This window comes from Hippocampus bargibanti, linkage group LG07 (assembly GCF_051943395.1).
Source record: "Hippocampus bargibanti isolate YZ-2025 linkage group LG07, ASM5194339v1, whole genome shotgun sequence".
Taxonomy (NCBI): Eukaryota; Metazoa; Chordata; class Actinopteri; order Syngnathiformes; family Syngnathidae; genus Hippocampus; species Hippocampus bargibanti.
The window spans coordinates 10,337,182-10,353,663 of record NC_142740.1 but is presented as its reverse complement, the minus strand read 5'-3'; the positions used below and the strand labels follow the sequence as shown (position 1 = coordinate 10,353,663).

Here is a 16,482-nt window from a genome sequence, read left to right as displayed (position 1 = left end):
TGCCCGTGGTTCGCCAATCCGAACGTGGCAGTCCGCCACTGATCAGGACGACCAGCACCTGTGCAGGTGCAGGCGGGGCCGACAGCGCCACCCGTTGGTCGCAAACCAGATCATGACAGTTTTCCTTCTAATTTCACAATCAACACGGATCAACATGATGTTTTCAGACCAAACAAAGTACCCAAAATGCATTTTGTTTCACTTTCTCGTTCAGGGGCATTCCAAATGTGACGTCACTTCAGGCATCGTCATCAATTCGAAAACAAGACTTCCTGAATATTCAGCACGGCTCTTAAAACGTAAAATATAGCTATATGCGGTGGAATCTTTGTAAAATGCGCTAAGTAGAAGTCATTTGAAGTGATTTTACAAATTATGGACACAACTTGTCTGAAGTTGTCAGTTGTCCTTTAAATTAAGAAAGGGAGATGTAATCTTTCACCCCAAAAAAAAGAGGCACAAAATGGCGACCTTCAGTGGCCACCTCCGTTTCCACGGGCTGATAAATTCCTTATATGGCGCGTGGATGCCCTCTTCTGGCAGCTTTTGGGTCCAACACGGTTCTCAGACCAAACATGTACAGCAAAATACATTGCCGTGATGGAAGGACTCCTACAATGTGTCTTTTTTCGGTCAGGGGGCGGTCCTTTCGTGACGTCACGTACGGACTCATCACCAACTCAAAAACAAGACTTCCTGAATATTCAGAGCGAGTCTTAAAACGGAAAATATAGCTATATGCGGTGGAATCTTATTAAAATATGCTCAGTAGAAGTCATTTGAAGCCATTTTACAAATTATGGACACAACTTGTCCGGAGACGTCGGTTGTCCTTTAACTATTTTTTGTTGTTGCTGTTGTTATTGTTCCTGTTGCTCATTTGACATCTGCAACGTGGGGTCAAGTTTGATATCATGCACACAAAAAAGAGCAAACAAAGTTTCATTCATTTCCACTTTCTCGAATTTTTACTTTGACCGGCTTCTTTCTTTCTTTCTTTCTTTCTTTCTTTCTTTCTTTCTTTCTTTCTTTCTTTCTTTCTTTCTTTCTTTCTTTCTTTCTTTCTTTCTTTCTTTCTTTCTTTCTTTCTTTCTTTCTTTCTTTCTTTCTTTCTTTCTTTCTTTCTTTCTTTCTTTCTTTCTTTCTTTCTTTGCTTGCTTGATCATTTGACTGCTAACAATTTAAAATTGATCAATCGTTGAGGTGACATTTCAGGGTAAAATTACATACATTTATATTAGTGGTGATCTATGTGCTGCCAAATTGGGTCACGTCTGATTGTTCGCTTGAAAACGAGGGCTATTTTTGCAGCACGGGACTTTTGCATTAATATACCGGAAGTGCTGTATTACAACAGAGAGCTTGACACTCTGTCAGGAAGCGCCGCAAGTGAAGGCGAAAGCAAACGCTATCAAAAGAAGTAGACGCCGGAAGAGAAGAAGAAGATTATGGGAGAAAAAATGTTTGCTCACAAGTGACACACTTGCTACTATTTCGGCACTCATAGGACTGGCTCGTGCATTGAAGGATTTTACAGCCCAACGAAGATGTCAGCGTCGGCGTTATTTATCCTAGACCTGAAAGGAAAGGTAAGTTTTGAAGATCTAAACACCTGCTCAAAAAATGTCACCAAAAAAAAAAAAAAAAAAAATGTTAAGCTCTGCATATTTCATGAATTACAAAATTATGTCAAGTTTCGGTTTATATTTAAAACTGACGTGTCAAGAAGAAAAGAACCAGTCGAACTGGTTTTACCAAAAAAATGGTCAGACGAGTTGGTCTTGTACATTCATTTAAACTTTATATTATACACCCTTTGTCCGGTGTCCCTTTCCAAATTATGCAAAAACAATTGTTGCTTGATCATTCTCAATGGCAGTTTTTTATTAACGCATATAAAGCACATTATACACGCTTCTATTCCGAGTTTCAAATTCATTTGTCTCGGATCCAATGTTATTTGACATTTTTCGTTGGGTGGACTGTGACCGCCAGAATTCATACACGACTTAGTGAGGGAAACCACCAAGATCAAATGGTACAAAAGGGCTGTGTAAAAAAAGCATACCTTGATGAAGATAACATTACTTAATTATGATTGTCGGGTGAACTCTCAAGCCTGATTAGGGATTACTGTATTTGATCCTCCCACCCCCCACCCGACCCCCATTTTTATTTGACATTTTAATTGACATTCATTCACATTTGCTTGGTAGTAATTTAAGATGTGTTTTACCCCCAGAACTGCTCGAAACATTTTAATATACGTAATTTAATATGTAATGATGGCATAGGTGCCTAGTCTTTAGATTTACTAAAATTTGCCAGTCCATCATCTGCAGCGGTCTGGGCCACCGTGACTCATTATCAGTCCATCATTTTTTAAGTCACAGCAAACTGCAATAATTCAAATTGATCAGATCCATAATGTTATTGAACGGTTCTTCCATCATTGATTCCGTCTGTAAATTTCACCACTTAATCTATCATTCTGCCAGTAAATCCATGAGTCCAGCCCCAAAAGTAGCAACATGCCGAAGGACAATGTAGGGGACTGGCCTGTCTTGGAAAAGTGTTGCAGCTCCGGAACAAAAAGAGCTGTCATGTTGGTTCTTTTTAAAAACATATAATTCACATTTTTTTTCACTCAAGTGACTACAGGCACATCCTTCTTCGTCTCTGTGCCTTGTGCTCGAGAGAGACCTCCCCGAAAAACGTAAGCAATGATAATTTCAATGACACCCAGAAAAGCAAACATAATGCGCCAAACAGAAAATCACCAGAGGAAATAACCAATAAATTCTCAACATTGTCCACAGCTAGACTCATGCTGAAATTACTCAACTCAACTAAACTGTATTTATAGAGCACTTTCAAACAGAGACACTGCATACAAAGTGCTGTCCATGGACAACTATCATATACAAGCAAAAAGGTAGTCACAAAGATAGTAGAAAGCACAATGGAGTCAGACTAAGATCAAGTCTGAATCATGCTGAGTCAAATTCAAAGAGTACAAGTGAGTTTTGAGGCAGGTTGTAAAGATGGGCAGCAAGGCGGTTGCAGAATGTTCAGTGGCAGGTCATTTCAGAGAGTGGGACCAGCAATGGAAAAGGCTTGATCCCCTCTGAGCCTCCGTTTAGTTTTTTGGCACATCTAATAATGGCTGGTTAGCAAACCTGAAGCGCTGGGAAGATGTATAGGGGTGGATGAGCTTGGAGAGGTAAGGTGGAGCGAGGCCATTTAAATATTTGAAAACAAATACAATGTAATATGTAATACAAATGTAATATGATCTTGAAAAGAACTAACATGTAAAAGGAGTTAGTGAAGGGATGCCAAAGTAGGAGTTACATTATGTGCTCCCTCTTACGAGTACCAGTTAAGAGGCGAGCAGCAGCATTCCCAACTAGGTGGAGATGCTTCATGGAGGATTTACTGACTCCAAAATAAAGTGCATTGCAGTAATTAATATGTGAAAAAGGCATGAATTACTGCTCAAAGGAGAGGAGAGGTTTTACTTTAGCCAGCACCAATTTGTCGATCAAGTTTCAAGTCACTGTTCAGTTACAGACCCAAGTTTGAGACATCGATGAAAAGGTTTCTTCATCCGTCATCTGTACTTCTTTGAAGGTGTCGGACGTTTCGCTTCTTATCCAAGAGGTTTCGTCAGCGAATTAAAATTTTGCTAGTAGCTCTGGCCCTATATATATATCCCTGACTGTCCAGGTGTGGCGGTGCCAGACCTCTGCTATGATAGGTCCCTGTGCTAAGGTTGGTGGGAGCAGAGGACTATTCCCTGAGGCTACACTGATTACATCTATTGTCCTGACTGATCATGGTCAACGACTTGCCTGATTGCCCCATTTGCACTGGTAACACCTCATCAGCATAATTAAGCCTAAGTGATAACGATCTCAGGGGTGTATGGGAGGCACGATGCAAATTAAACCTCACACCACCATGGCGATTTAGTGAAGGGTTTTATAAAAAATAGCGTCTTTTACTTCCCTTTCAAACCATCTATTTTCTTTCTATAGATATAGATATAGATGTAGATGTAAATGTAAATGTAAATGTAAATGTCCATGTAGTTGTAGATGTAGATGTAGATATCGATATCGATATAGATGTAGATATCAATATAGATGTAGATATAGATGTAGATATAGATATACACACCCTACACAAAACCAACAGTTTTCCCCTCACTATTGATAGGATTATCCACCCTATAATGCTCAATTTACTGGAAATCTCTTGTAGACCTGCTACGTCTTCATCTTTATAAGATTTAGTGTGAGATAGCCACAAACACACATCTATTCGAACATGATGGATTTTGAAAGACTAAATACAGTAAAGTCTCGTTATATCGATATTCAAGGGAGTCCGAAAAAATATTGATATAACCGGGACTATCGATATATCCGACCCTGTTTGCATGTAATTTTCCCCGTGCGTGCATAGAAATAGTATCGATATAACCGGGACTATCGATATATCCGATATCGATATAACGAGACTTTACTATATGAATATTTTGTAGTCTTATAAATCAATTTGCTTGGTTGTACAGTAGTGAATGTACACTTTTGTAGCACAATATTAATTTAATTTCTGAGTTTGGGGACGATGCTTACTGTATGATTGATGGCGGATAGATTAAGCATTGCATGTGATGTATTGGTCATGTCTAGTACAGAATAAATGCTAAGAGTGGGAGCAATACAATTGTCATAAATTGTTTTGGTTACATTTGTAAACATTTGTTATGGTTACCTCAACCAGAAGCTATAAATATTTCATTTCACCATTATGCTTCTCTGACAGTGACCTTTGCCTCTGTATTTTTTTTTCCTGTGATGCATCCAGGTCTTGATCTGCCGTAACTACATGGGAAACATGGATATGAATGAGATTGACCACTTCATGCCATTCCTAATTAAGCGGGAGGAAGAGGCTGAGATGACTCCACTCATCACCCACGGCTCCTCACACTTTCTTTGGATCAAACATAACAACCTTTACTGTATCCAAGTGTGCTTTGTGTTTTTGCAATGTCTCAATTTTTTTGAGGGGTGGGGCGTGTGGGCTGATACTATTCAAAATGCCTCTATACAGCATTTGGGCCTCATTTTAGTGTCACCATATACAGGTAACATCCGAGTTCCGACCGGGTTCCGACAAAACGGTCGTAAGTCAAACGGTTGACGAAAGACGAAATCAATTCAAAATGGCTGACGTGATGTTTACACGACAGGATAGTATACAATGTCAATCTGTTGTTTTTAAGCAAAATTTTCTATTGAATACTATTACATACCAAACTGTTTAAAGTTCATTAAATAATTTTATAACTTTTAGTGTCATTTTTATCATTTTATATCTCATATTATTGATTTTTATTACTGTATAACTACCTGTAATGTATACAAAACCGTTTACTGTACAGTTCATTTATAAATGTTATACTTACCTTGTAGTGTCGTTTTTATCATTTTATATTTCACATTATCGATCTATATTTTATATTTCGAATTTATATAGTGGGTTTACGAAAAATCTAATACGTGAAGAATACAGCTGTTGAAAAATCACACACCCTGCTCACGGCCAGAAGAGGTCGCCCGACACACACGCTCGGACTCAGGCGGACGCCGAAAAAAATCATCGTACAGTACTACAGGCGATGTTGCCGATACAGTATCTGCACTGTGCTACTACTGTATTGAGTTTCGTCATGCAGTAGATTGCTGTGTGAGTGTGTGACATGCTGGCTAGCCAAAATTATAGTATGCGTTGCCGGCCGGCTGCTTTCGCGTTGCGGTGCCAGGCGTACAAAAAAAAATGGGTGTCGTGGTCATAAGTGCGGGTGGTCGTAAATTGTGACGGTTGTAACTCTCATGTTACCTGTAAGTATTTCAGGAACTGCAAAAAATTAACATCACAGCACAATTCTGTGTTATGCACTGCAAGATGCATGTTTTTCATCAGTCAAATCAGTGTTCCATATTATTCCTAAAAAAAAATTGTTTTGGGGTGGCCTGGTAGTCATGTGGTTCACATGTAGACTTCACCCTGCAGAGGTCATGGGTTCAATCCTTGCTCCCGCCATCCTGTTTGGAGTTTGCATGTTCCCTCTCAACATTCCAAATTGACCATAGATGTGAGTGTGAGTGTTGATGGTTCTTTGTATGTGCTATGCAATTGGTTGGCAACTGATTCAGGTGTCCCCGCCTTACTGCCCAAAGACAGCTGGGATAGGCTCCAGATACGCTCCGGAATAAGTGTTTCGGAAGATGAATGAATGAATAATAGAATTTTGGTTGTACATATAAGTTATATTCCCAAACAGACCACTGAGCCAGTGTACTTCAATGTTCTCATTTGCTTTATGTGTCAAATCCATTCAGCCATCCACACCATCACATTCTGCATCCATTCTGCATTTTTCTCGACTAGAGCAACTTTTTCTTAACAGTTTTTTTTCCAGTTGTGGCCATGACCAAAAAGAATGCCAATGCTGCTATGCTGTATTCCTTCCTTTATAAAATTGTCCAGGTGTGTATCTTTTTGTCTTAATATCATACTTTTATGTTAATGCGGCCTCTTGCGACAATTTGTCATAGAGCTCATCTCAGTTAGACTCATGCTCTTCAGTGCAACTGTCTAATATTTTGGTTGATGTTCCATCGAATAAATAACAATCCATCCAGTAGCTTTGTGTTTGTTCGCATCAAAACAAAATACAAAAATACATAAATTATTACAACAAAATAAATTATTAAAGTAGAGTGGGCTTTCTTTGAATGCTTTAAGATATGAATTTCATGACCACTTTGGAGAAGAAAAAAATGCAATGCATTCATAAATGTTTCAAGAAATCTCCCCTGAATACATCAACTTTATCAAAATATAGTTTCTGCAGTAAATGGTACTTCAAATGTGTGTTTTTTAATTTAGTAAATTGCATATTGTTCAGGGTGGTTAGCACGTGAACTTCACAGTGTTGAGATACTAGGTTCAATTCCACATCCCGACCTTCATGTGTGGAGTTAACATGTTCTCCCCTGGCCTGCATGGGTTTTCTATGGGTACTCCGGTTTCCTCCCATATTCCAAAAAGATGCATGGCAGGCTGATTGAACACTCCAAATTGTCTCTAGGAGGTGTGAGTGCGGATGTTTGTTCGTTTTTGTGTGCCATGCGTTTGGGGGTAAACCAGTTCAGGGTTTTTCCAGGGTTTGCTCTCAGTATAGCTGAAAACTATATGCTTACATTTTTAACTTGTAAATCTTTGATGATGATTTTATTAAGGAACAGCCAACGCCTCCAGACAAGTTGTGTCCATAATTTGTAAAATCACTTCAAATGACTTATACGGAGCGTATTTTACAAAGAATCCACCTCATATTTCTACAGTAAAGTCTCGTTATATCGATATTCAAGGGAGTCCGAAAAAATATCGATATAACCGGGACTATCGATATATCCGATCCTGCGCCGAACTGCATTAAACAAAAGCCGCCAAAAGAGGGCAGCCAAGCGCCATATAAGAAACGGAGCTGGCCATTAGCCCCGTTTTTTTTGGGTGAGAGATGTTCCCCCAATGTTGCCTCAAAATGGCACATATAATTCTTTAATGATTGTAAACATGTATGCTTTAATCTTCAGAACTACAGTGTATTTGAAACATATTCATAACTGGATGTGTAACAAGAAAGCATATTATCCGAATCTGAAGCCATTGTTTGGATTCACAAGCAATGCAAGACGTCTTGGCGTGAAGTCATTTTTATTTGCATTTGAATAAAAAGTGACATCGGCTGTCCTTTAATACACAGTATGGAATGTTAAAAATTCAAAATCATCGCGCTTCAGCAGACAAAACAAGAAACATTGTTGCAAAAAACGATTGCATTCATATACAGTACAGTGGGCATGTACATAACACAACAGGGAAACTGCAACGCTTACATCTTACTGTATTATGTATACAATTTAAAAAAGTCATCAATCTTCTTCTGCTTCCCATTTTTACCTTTTAACACAAACACTTCAATCTCGTCTACTACACACGAGCCAGCGTCTGAAAATGAAAATGGCTCTGCTACACGGGTGCTGGGCACGTAACCAAGTCACCTGACCAAGTCGACCAATGGCGCGACTGATGGCGTGACACGTAACCAAGACACGTGACCAAGTTGACCAATGGCGCGACCGATGGCGTGACACGTGACAAAGTCACACGGCCAAGTCGACCAATAGCGCGACCGATGGCGGCTCATGTGACCAAGTCGACCAATGGCGCGACCGATGGCGGCTCACGTAACAAGACACGTGACCAAGTTGACCAATGGCGCGACGGATATATCGATATAAACAACAAAAATGGCCGGCGGGGATGAAAAGGAGCACCGTAATAACCGGATTATTGTAATAACCGGGTATCGTACTAAACGGTACTAATTATACATAAAAAGACTAGAAATGTGCAAGGGAAATGAAAATAGTATCGTAATAGGCGGTATTATCGATATAACCGATATCGATATAACGAGACTTTACTGTATTTTTTACATTTTAAGACTCACGCTGAATATTCGGGAAGTCTTGTTTTCGAGTTAGTGACGATTCCTGACGTGACGTCACGTTTGGACCGCCCCTGACCGAGAAAGCGACACACAATGCATTTTGGGTACTTTGTTTGGTCTGAAAACTTTGTGTTGATCCGTGTTGATGGCGAAATTAGAAGGAAAACATAAAAAATATGATGGTGAATCATTGTGTGTTGCACCAAGACTACTATTTGAGACTAGTTGACACAAATTCCCAGCAGACAAATCAGCCCACTTTCAACGTAGCTTGGGCGCCATCTTGTACATTTTCTGGAACGCTACAATGGAGTCCTGACGGCTCAAATTGATACGGAAAGACTTCTCTAATCGATTGCAAACATTTATGCTTTCCTCTTCAGAACTATTTGAATCATATTCATAACTGGATGAGTAACAAGAAAGCATCTTCTCCAAATCTGAAGCCATTGTTTTGATTCTAGAGCAGGGGTGGGCAAACATTTTGACTCGCGGGCCGCATTGGGTTCTAAAATTTGACAGAGGGGCCGGGCCAGGAGCATTTGGAGGGAGTGTTTGGGCCGGAAATACTAAACCTAAAGCAGTAAAGGACAACCGACGCCTCCGGACAAGTTATGTCCATAATTTATAAAATTACTTCAAATGACTTTGACTGAGCGTATTTTACAAAGATTCCACAGCATATAGCTATAGTTTACGTTTTAAGACTTGCGCTGAATATTCATGAAGTCTTGTTTTCGAGTTGATGACGACCCCCATGTAACGTCACGTTTGGACCGCCCCTGACCGTGAAAGCGACACACAATGCATTTTGGGTACTTTGTTTGGTCTGAAAACTTCGTGTTGATCCGTGTTGATGGCGAAATTAGAAGGAAAACACATAAATAACGCCATGGTGAATCGTTGTGTGTTGCACCAAGACAACTATTTGATATTCGCTGACACAAATTCCCAGCTGACAAATCAGCCCATTTCTAACGGAGCTTGGGCGCAATCTTCTGCATTTTCTGGGTGCTACATTGCTGTCATTGACGGCTCGAGTTGATATGGGAGGACTCCTTCAATCAATTGCAAACATTTATGCTTTCCTCTTCAGAACTATTTGAATCATATTCATAACTGGATGAGTAACAAGAAAACATCTTCTCCGAATCTGAAGCCATTGTTTTGATTCTCGAGCAAGGCAAGACGTCTTGGCGTGACGTCACGAACAAGGGGGTGGGACCTTCTGAAACTGGCCATTTCCGGATTCATTTTGAAGTCATTTTTATTGGTGTTTTTCATTTAACTAAAAACATCAGCCTGCCTGATTTGGGTATTTTAGATGCTATAAAACGTTTTTCTGATGTCAGTGGGAAACAAAAAAAAAATGGTCTCAAGGAATATGGCGTTTACATACTATTTCGTAGATACTTGGAGGAGGCAATGGAAATAGATTAAAATAACATATGCACTGTGATTTATCAAGATTGCGTCTGTTTTTAATAAGTTTTCATTGAAGGGGCAAAGTTAAAGAAATCAACATTTATTGAAAAATGGAATCACTTTCAACATTCAAAACATATTATTAACAACAAAATATTTAAGCTCAATAATACCTACGCAAAAAACAATACACGTGTACCGTCGCCGAGCACACAGACATAGGCTACCTGCAGTTGAAATTTGCATACTCGGCACGGCAGCCAATCAGAAGCCTGCTTCTTTCTTCCGGACTTTCGCAAGCGTTATAAAGTCGTGCAATTGCATGTCATTTTCCCAAATAGATGCACAGAACCTCAGCCCAGAAGAAAGATTCAAAAGAAGCTAACAACATATGTGACGCTACAAAACGTAAATTTACATTAAACCGTGACTGTAAAGTGTACGTGAGACTTATGAAAGGGGCTTAGTGGCTCATAGGATGCAATGCAAACGTTGCATTGTGCACCACAATGACAATCGACTACTGCAGCAAAATCTACAGCCATGCACATTTACCGTAAATTAAGCAAGGTAGCATTTGTAGTAGTTACATTCTTGATTTAAAAAAAACTGTATACTTTGTGACAATGTTTTTTAATGTGATTTGTTGACTCATTGTGCTTCAAGTTGTGAAAAATGGGGCAGGCAACTTTTCAGTTATCTGCCCTGTTGTCCGCTAACTTTTTGTCATGAGTTTCAGACACTGTTTTTACGATAATTTGGGCAAATTCGGCGGGCCGGATTAAAAAGCCTAACGGGCCGTATGTGGCCCGTGGGCCGTAGTTTGCCCATGTCTGTTCTAGAGCAAGGCAAGACGTCCTGGCGTGACGTCACGAACAAGGGACCTTCTGAAACTCGCCATCTCCGATTTCATTTTGAAGTAGTTTTGGGACATTTTAACTCATTTTCATTGGTGATTTGCATTTGATGAAAGATATCAGCCTGCGTGTTTTGGGTATTTTAGATGCTATAAAATGTTTTTCCTATGTCAGTTAGGAAACAAAAAAATTGTGTCGGTTGTCCTTTAAGGATAATTAGAACTTGATTGGCTGACAATCACTTTAGGGTGTCCCCTTGCTTCTGCGCAGATAGTTGGGTCCAGATTGACCGCGATCCGCATGAGGTTAAAAATGGCTGAATGGATGGATAGTATGGATCATGAGAATATGTAGAATGTTTGTGTTACCAAGGATACATCACTCATCAATATGAAATGGAAAGCACGAGACCATGATTACGCCAGAGCGAATTCTGCGAGAAATGTCGTTATTATTTTATAGTCATAATTTCAATGTTTGTGAAGCATATACATTGGATGCTTGAAAACTACATAAACCATTTTGATAGTGAATAACAACAAAGAGCAATCGAAGTTGAGTAACATTTATGTTAACCCTTTTCAGATATCCGGAAGTGTAATACGGATTATGTATTATGTTATGTTAATAGCAAAACAGGAGATATGCATGTCTTAATTTTTTGCATGACATGATGAAATAGAAACGTGTACAATTACTTTTACATTTTTTTAAGTAAACAGACTTCTTTTATGTCGGTGTAGGTGTTTCAGGAATACTTCAAGGAGCTGGAGGAGGAGAGTATTCGTGACAACTTCGTGACAGTGTATGAGCTGATGGATGAAGTCATGGATTTTGGATTCCCACAAACAACTGACAGCAAGATTTTACAAGAGTAAGAACCAACATTTTAATCATGGTAGCTTCCACAATGAGACGAGTAGAAATATGTATTCTGAAGTTACATGTGACAAAATCTTCACTGTCTGCGCTCTTGTATTTTCAGCTATTTATAAGATCAAGCTACTTTTTCATGTAAGAAAATAATATCACTTGATTTGCTTGTCATCTCCTGAGTTGTTTTCGTGATTCAATTTAGCTCCCCTAATACTATTCAGCGTTTTGGTGCTTATTGTTTTATGAATGCTGCTATCTCGGGTGTGTTCTTTTGTTGTTGTTTGCCTTTGTTGTTGTTTTATTAGTAATCTTAGGCGGGGTGGGGTGAAAGGACTGGGTGCTTTATTTGGATCCTGCCTTTGTTTGTGCTGCCTGTCTGCATTTCAGTACAACATATGACACAGTCGGCTAAAAAGTTTGTTCATTTTAATTGAAGAAAAAAAAAATCAAACAAGTGCATCTATGGAATGTTTTTTCTGTTTGAGACTATGTTCCTGTTTATGATCATATTCCTTTGAACCGCAAAGGCGGAATCTATTCAAAACAATCATGCATGTTTATGTTTTTCACTTCTCTGTTGAAGGACTACCGACGTCACTTTTTTTGTTTTAACTGACAACAGAAAAACGTTTTATAGCATCTAAAATACCCAAAACACGTGGTATGATATTTTTATTCAAATGCAAAACACCAATAAAAATGTAATTTAAAACAGATTCCTATCTTACAGACAGTGTACTGTCGGTGTCCAAATACCTGACATGTTTCGGCGTCGACTTCTGCCTTCGTCAGAGTGACCAATAAAAATGACAAAGTGTCCAAAATCTGCAAAAAATTGAGCTGCAAATTGGGCATTTTCAGAAAGTCCCGCCCCCAGTTCGTGACGTCACGCCAAGACGTCTTGCATTGCTAGTGAATCAAAACAATGGCTTCAGATTTGGAGAATATGCTTTCTTGTTACACATCCAGTAATCAATATGATTCAAATAGTTCTGGAGAGGAAAGCATACATGTTTGCAATCGATTAAAGAATTTATTTGTGCCATTTTGAGGCAACATTGGGGGGAAATCTCTTACAGAAAAAAAGAGGAACAAAATGGCGATAAATTCCACAGGCTGATAAATTCCTTATATGCCGCTTGGACGCCCTCTTCTGGCCTTCTGGCGGCTTTTGTGTGCAACACGACGTCCGCAGACCAAACAAATACAGCAAAATAAATTGACGTGATGGAAGGACCGCTACAATGCGTCTTTTTTACGGTCAGGGGCGGTCCTTTAGTGACGTCACGTACAGACTCGTCACCAACTTAAAACTTAAACTTAAACTTAAAACTTAAAAAGCCTAACGGGCCGTACGTGAATATTCAGTGCACGTTTTTAAATGTAAAATATAGCTACAGTAAAGTCTCGTTATATCGATATTCAAGGGAGTCCGAAAAAATATCGATATAACCGGGACTATCGATATATCCGACCCTGTGTGCATGTAATTTTCCCCGTGCGTGCATAGAAATAGTATCGATATAACCGGGACTATCGATATATCCGATATCGATATAACGAGACTTTACTGTATATGCGGTGGAATCTTTGTAAAATACGCTCAGTAGAAGTCATTTGAAGCCATTTTACAAATTATGGACACAACTTGTCCGGAGGCGTCGGTTGTCCTTTAAATGTCTCTTGTAATGCAAGTGATCAGACATATACATGTATAACGCATCAACATTTGTACTAGCACTCAGCACGAGTTAAATTTTATGTCCGCTAACATAGAAAAGTACACAACTGGACTTGGATATTCCTGAACTGGTTACCAGCCAATCGCAGGGCACACAGGACAACCAACCAGCAAGCACTGTGAGGCAGATGTGTTAACCAGATCTTCCATTCTTTCCAGAGTTGAATAGTTATACAATCAATTGATTCAGAAACGTTTCACAAAGATGGATATCAGATGGACTTCTGCCTATGTGCGGAGTCAGAGTAGGAGTGCTTTTGCAATATTTTCCACCCACGTGTCATGTACCACCCAGGCCATTAAAACTCACACCCGCACTAGTGCATGATCAGAGGAACTTTTTTACAATCCCACACTGATAAATTTGGAGCATTTGCAAGCATTAATAGTGTAATCTCACGCAATGTACTAGAAAATCATGTTCTTGTCTGGTCACGTGGACTGAAATTCTACCAAACCGATCTGATGATTACATTTAATGTGGACTCTGTGATGACCGAAAATGTTTCAAGCGGCAATGTGAACAATTACATCTATAGGTGAAGTAGTAATTATGAGAACTACAGATCAGAGTTCATGTCAGTAATTTTACTGTATAATACACAAATCACAGAAAAAGTTGCATTTTACAAAGTGCTGCTTCAATATAAGGTAAAAGTTAAATAAGACACATTATTTGAAATGTCCAATATCCTGAGGAATTAAAATACCCTGTTGATTATTCTTCATTCATTATTCCTCATTGTGTGATGTAATGCATAACTAATGACTTTAGCTACTACAAATAATGGACCTTTTATCGAATGACTGAAATGAACTGAGCCAGACAGCCAGTGACTGTGCCACCCATCATGCTGTGTTTATCCTGTTAACAGTGTTGTTTCTGTTTCCCCTTGCTTAGAGAGGCAGTTCTGTCCGACTTTAGAATTAGTATTTTCACCACAGCCAGCCTATGGTACCAGCAACGTGTTTCACTCTCTATTCATAGTACACCCCGCTACCACCATCCTAAACATTGTCCAGGCAATTTCAAGCGGTTTCTTCAACCTTGGAATTGTGTTGTCTACTTACACTGTTGTATCAGTGGATATTTGAATATGTTTAACATGCTGTAAGGCGAATGACAAATTCAGATATAAACTAGGTTGGGACTTAAGTCGAAAGGCCAAAGCGACAAATCACATGATCATCACTGTGGCAATGTGGCGCACAGTTTGCATTTACTGATTCCTTGCGTGCAATCCACACGTTTTGAAAATGTCTCGCGGTTTCACTCCAAGTCACAGCCATAAATAATCCTTCCAATTAATCCAAACACATGCCGTATGTGTCTGTTAGCTATTTTAGTCTAGAATCAAAATAACTAAGTTGCCCTTATATGAACAATGAGCCTCATGATTATTTTTTTCCGCTGCATGCACCCTGTAGCCAACCTTTTTGATCAATCAACCTCCCGCGATCGACCCTTTTTCCACATACACACATGCCTTAATGAGCAACAGCCATAACGGCCGCTAAAACGAGTAGGTCAAGGGATGCCTGTTTGTTGCGCATTAACTTTCGTAGCTTAGGTGTATCATACACAAATGTTTCTCTCGCCCTTCCAATTCTTTTGCGGTTTCCAATCCCGTCCTGATAATAGAAAAGTGTATGGCAGTGTATGATGCAAATCCTCGTTGGAAGGAATGTTTGAAACTTAATATTTATTCGTTAACTTTTTACAGCATTGAACATTTTTAAGAATGCCTATGTCATGTTTATCCTCCTACAGAAACCAAATTAAAACAAAAAAATATATACAGTATTTCCCTTCAACATCTTTTTTTTTTTCAAACATTTTTGAAAAAGCGTCTGAGAGCCACGAGCGCGATGCTAAGGAGCCACACGCGGCTTCAGAGGCGAGGGTTGCCGACCCCCGACCTGGGGCTTCTTTATACACGCACGGTTGGCAATGACTACTCCAAATCCGTGCAGTTTTCTTACTTAGTAGTAGTATTACTTTCATACTTGCAAAACGTACACTTGTTTTCAAAATGTGTTGTAGTTTCACTCTAAATTGGCGGCTAGCGCAATGGCTGTTATTGACTAGGACACCATGGGTTGGCCAAATGTCCTCAATGTTTTTATTTTATAGAACAAGGAAATAAGAAACAACAAAGGAGACCGTGGCTATGTCTGTATATCCTCCCACACCATATGTGGATCTATAATAGTAGTCCCTATATTTTGTCTGGTGACAGCCAACTCACTCTTTGTTACTCATCGCGAATCATGTGATCACTCTACCTGTCATGATACACTGCCACCAGATGTCGGACTATTTAATGTTGGTAAAATCCTGTATGTTTGAACTGTATTTAATCTTCTTTGTTGTACATATTTCAAATTATCGTATTATCCGGATTATAAATCACTTCAAAGTATGTCACACCAGCCATAAAATGCTTAAAAAAGAAGAAAAGAAACAAATGGATCACACTGGAGTGCTAGTCACATTTTTGACAGTCACACATTGACTACGAGGCGAACTACATTTCCCACAGCATTGATTGGCCAAGCAATGCCACGTGATCAACTGCAGCTAGTTAGTGTTGGCCAAGCGGACATGTCATAACTAATTAACATGTTGACTCTCAAGCGGGGGCGGCCCGGTAGTCGAGTGGTTAGCACACCGGCTTCACAGTGCAGAGGTCGCCGGTTCGCGTCCCGGTCCGGCTTCCCTGTGTGGAGTTTGCATGTTCTCCCCGGACCCGCGTGGGTTTTCTCCGGGTCCTCCGGTTTCCTCCCACACTCCAAAAACATGCATGGCAGGCAGATTGACCACTCCAAATTGTCCATAGGTGTGAGTGTGAGAGTGACTGTTGTATGTCTTTGTGTGCCCTGCGATTGGCTGGCAACCAATTCAGGGTGTCCCCCGCATCGTGCCCGAAGACAGCTGAGATAGGCTCCAGCAACCCCCGCGACCCTAATGAGGAATAAGCGGTACG

At 39.7% G+C, this 16,482-nt stretch overlaps 1 protein-coding gene across 2 annotated transcripts in view; it reads left to right on the top strand.

Moving 5' to 3' along the window:
* Positions 1–1,153: 1,153 nt before the first annotated feature.
* Positions 1,154–16,482, top strand: part of ap1m3 (adaptor related protein complex 1 subunit mu 3) — a 67,539-nt gene continuing 52,210 nt past the window's right edge. The window contains exons 1-5 of one of the 2 annotated variants that reach the window (XM_089001839.1): positions 1,154–1,589; positions 2,653–2,716; positions 4,876–5,032; positions 6,497–6,564; positions 11,622–11,752. In XM_089001839.1, coding sequence (XP_088857965.1) covers positions 4,897–5,032; positions 6,497–6,564; positions 11,622–11,752 — 335 coding nt within the window. In that variant the 5' untranslated portion in view covers positions 1,154–1,589; positions 2,653–2,716; positions 4,876–4,896. The remainder of the gene's footprint in view (positions 1,590–2,652; positions 2,717–4,875; positions 5,033–6,496; positions 6,565–11,621; positions 11,753–16,482) is intronic. The other variant, XM_089001838.1, reaches the window with a different exon arrangement.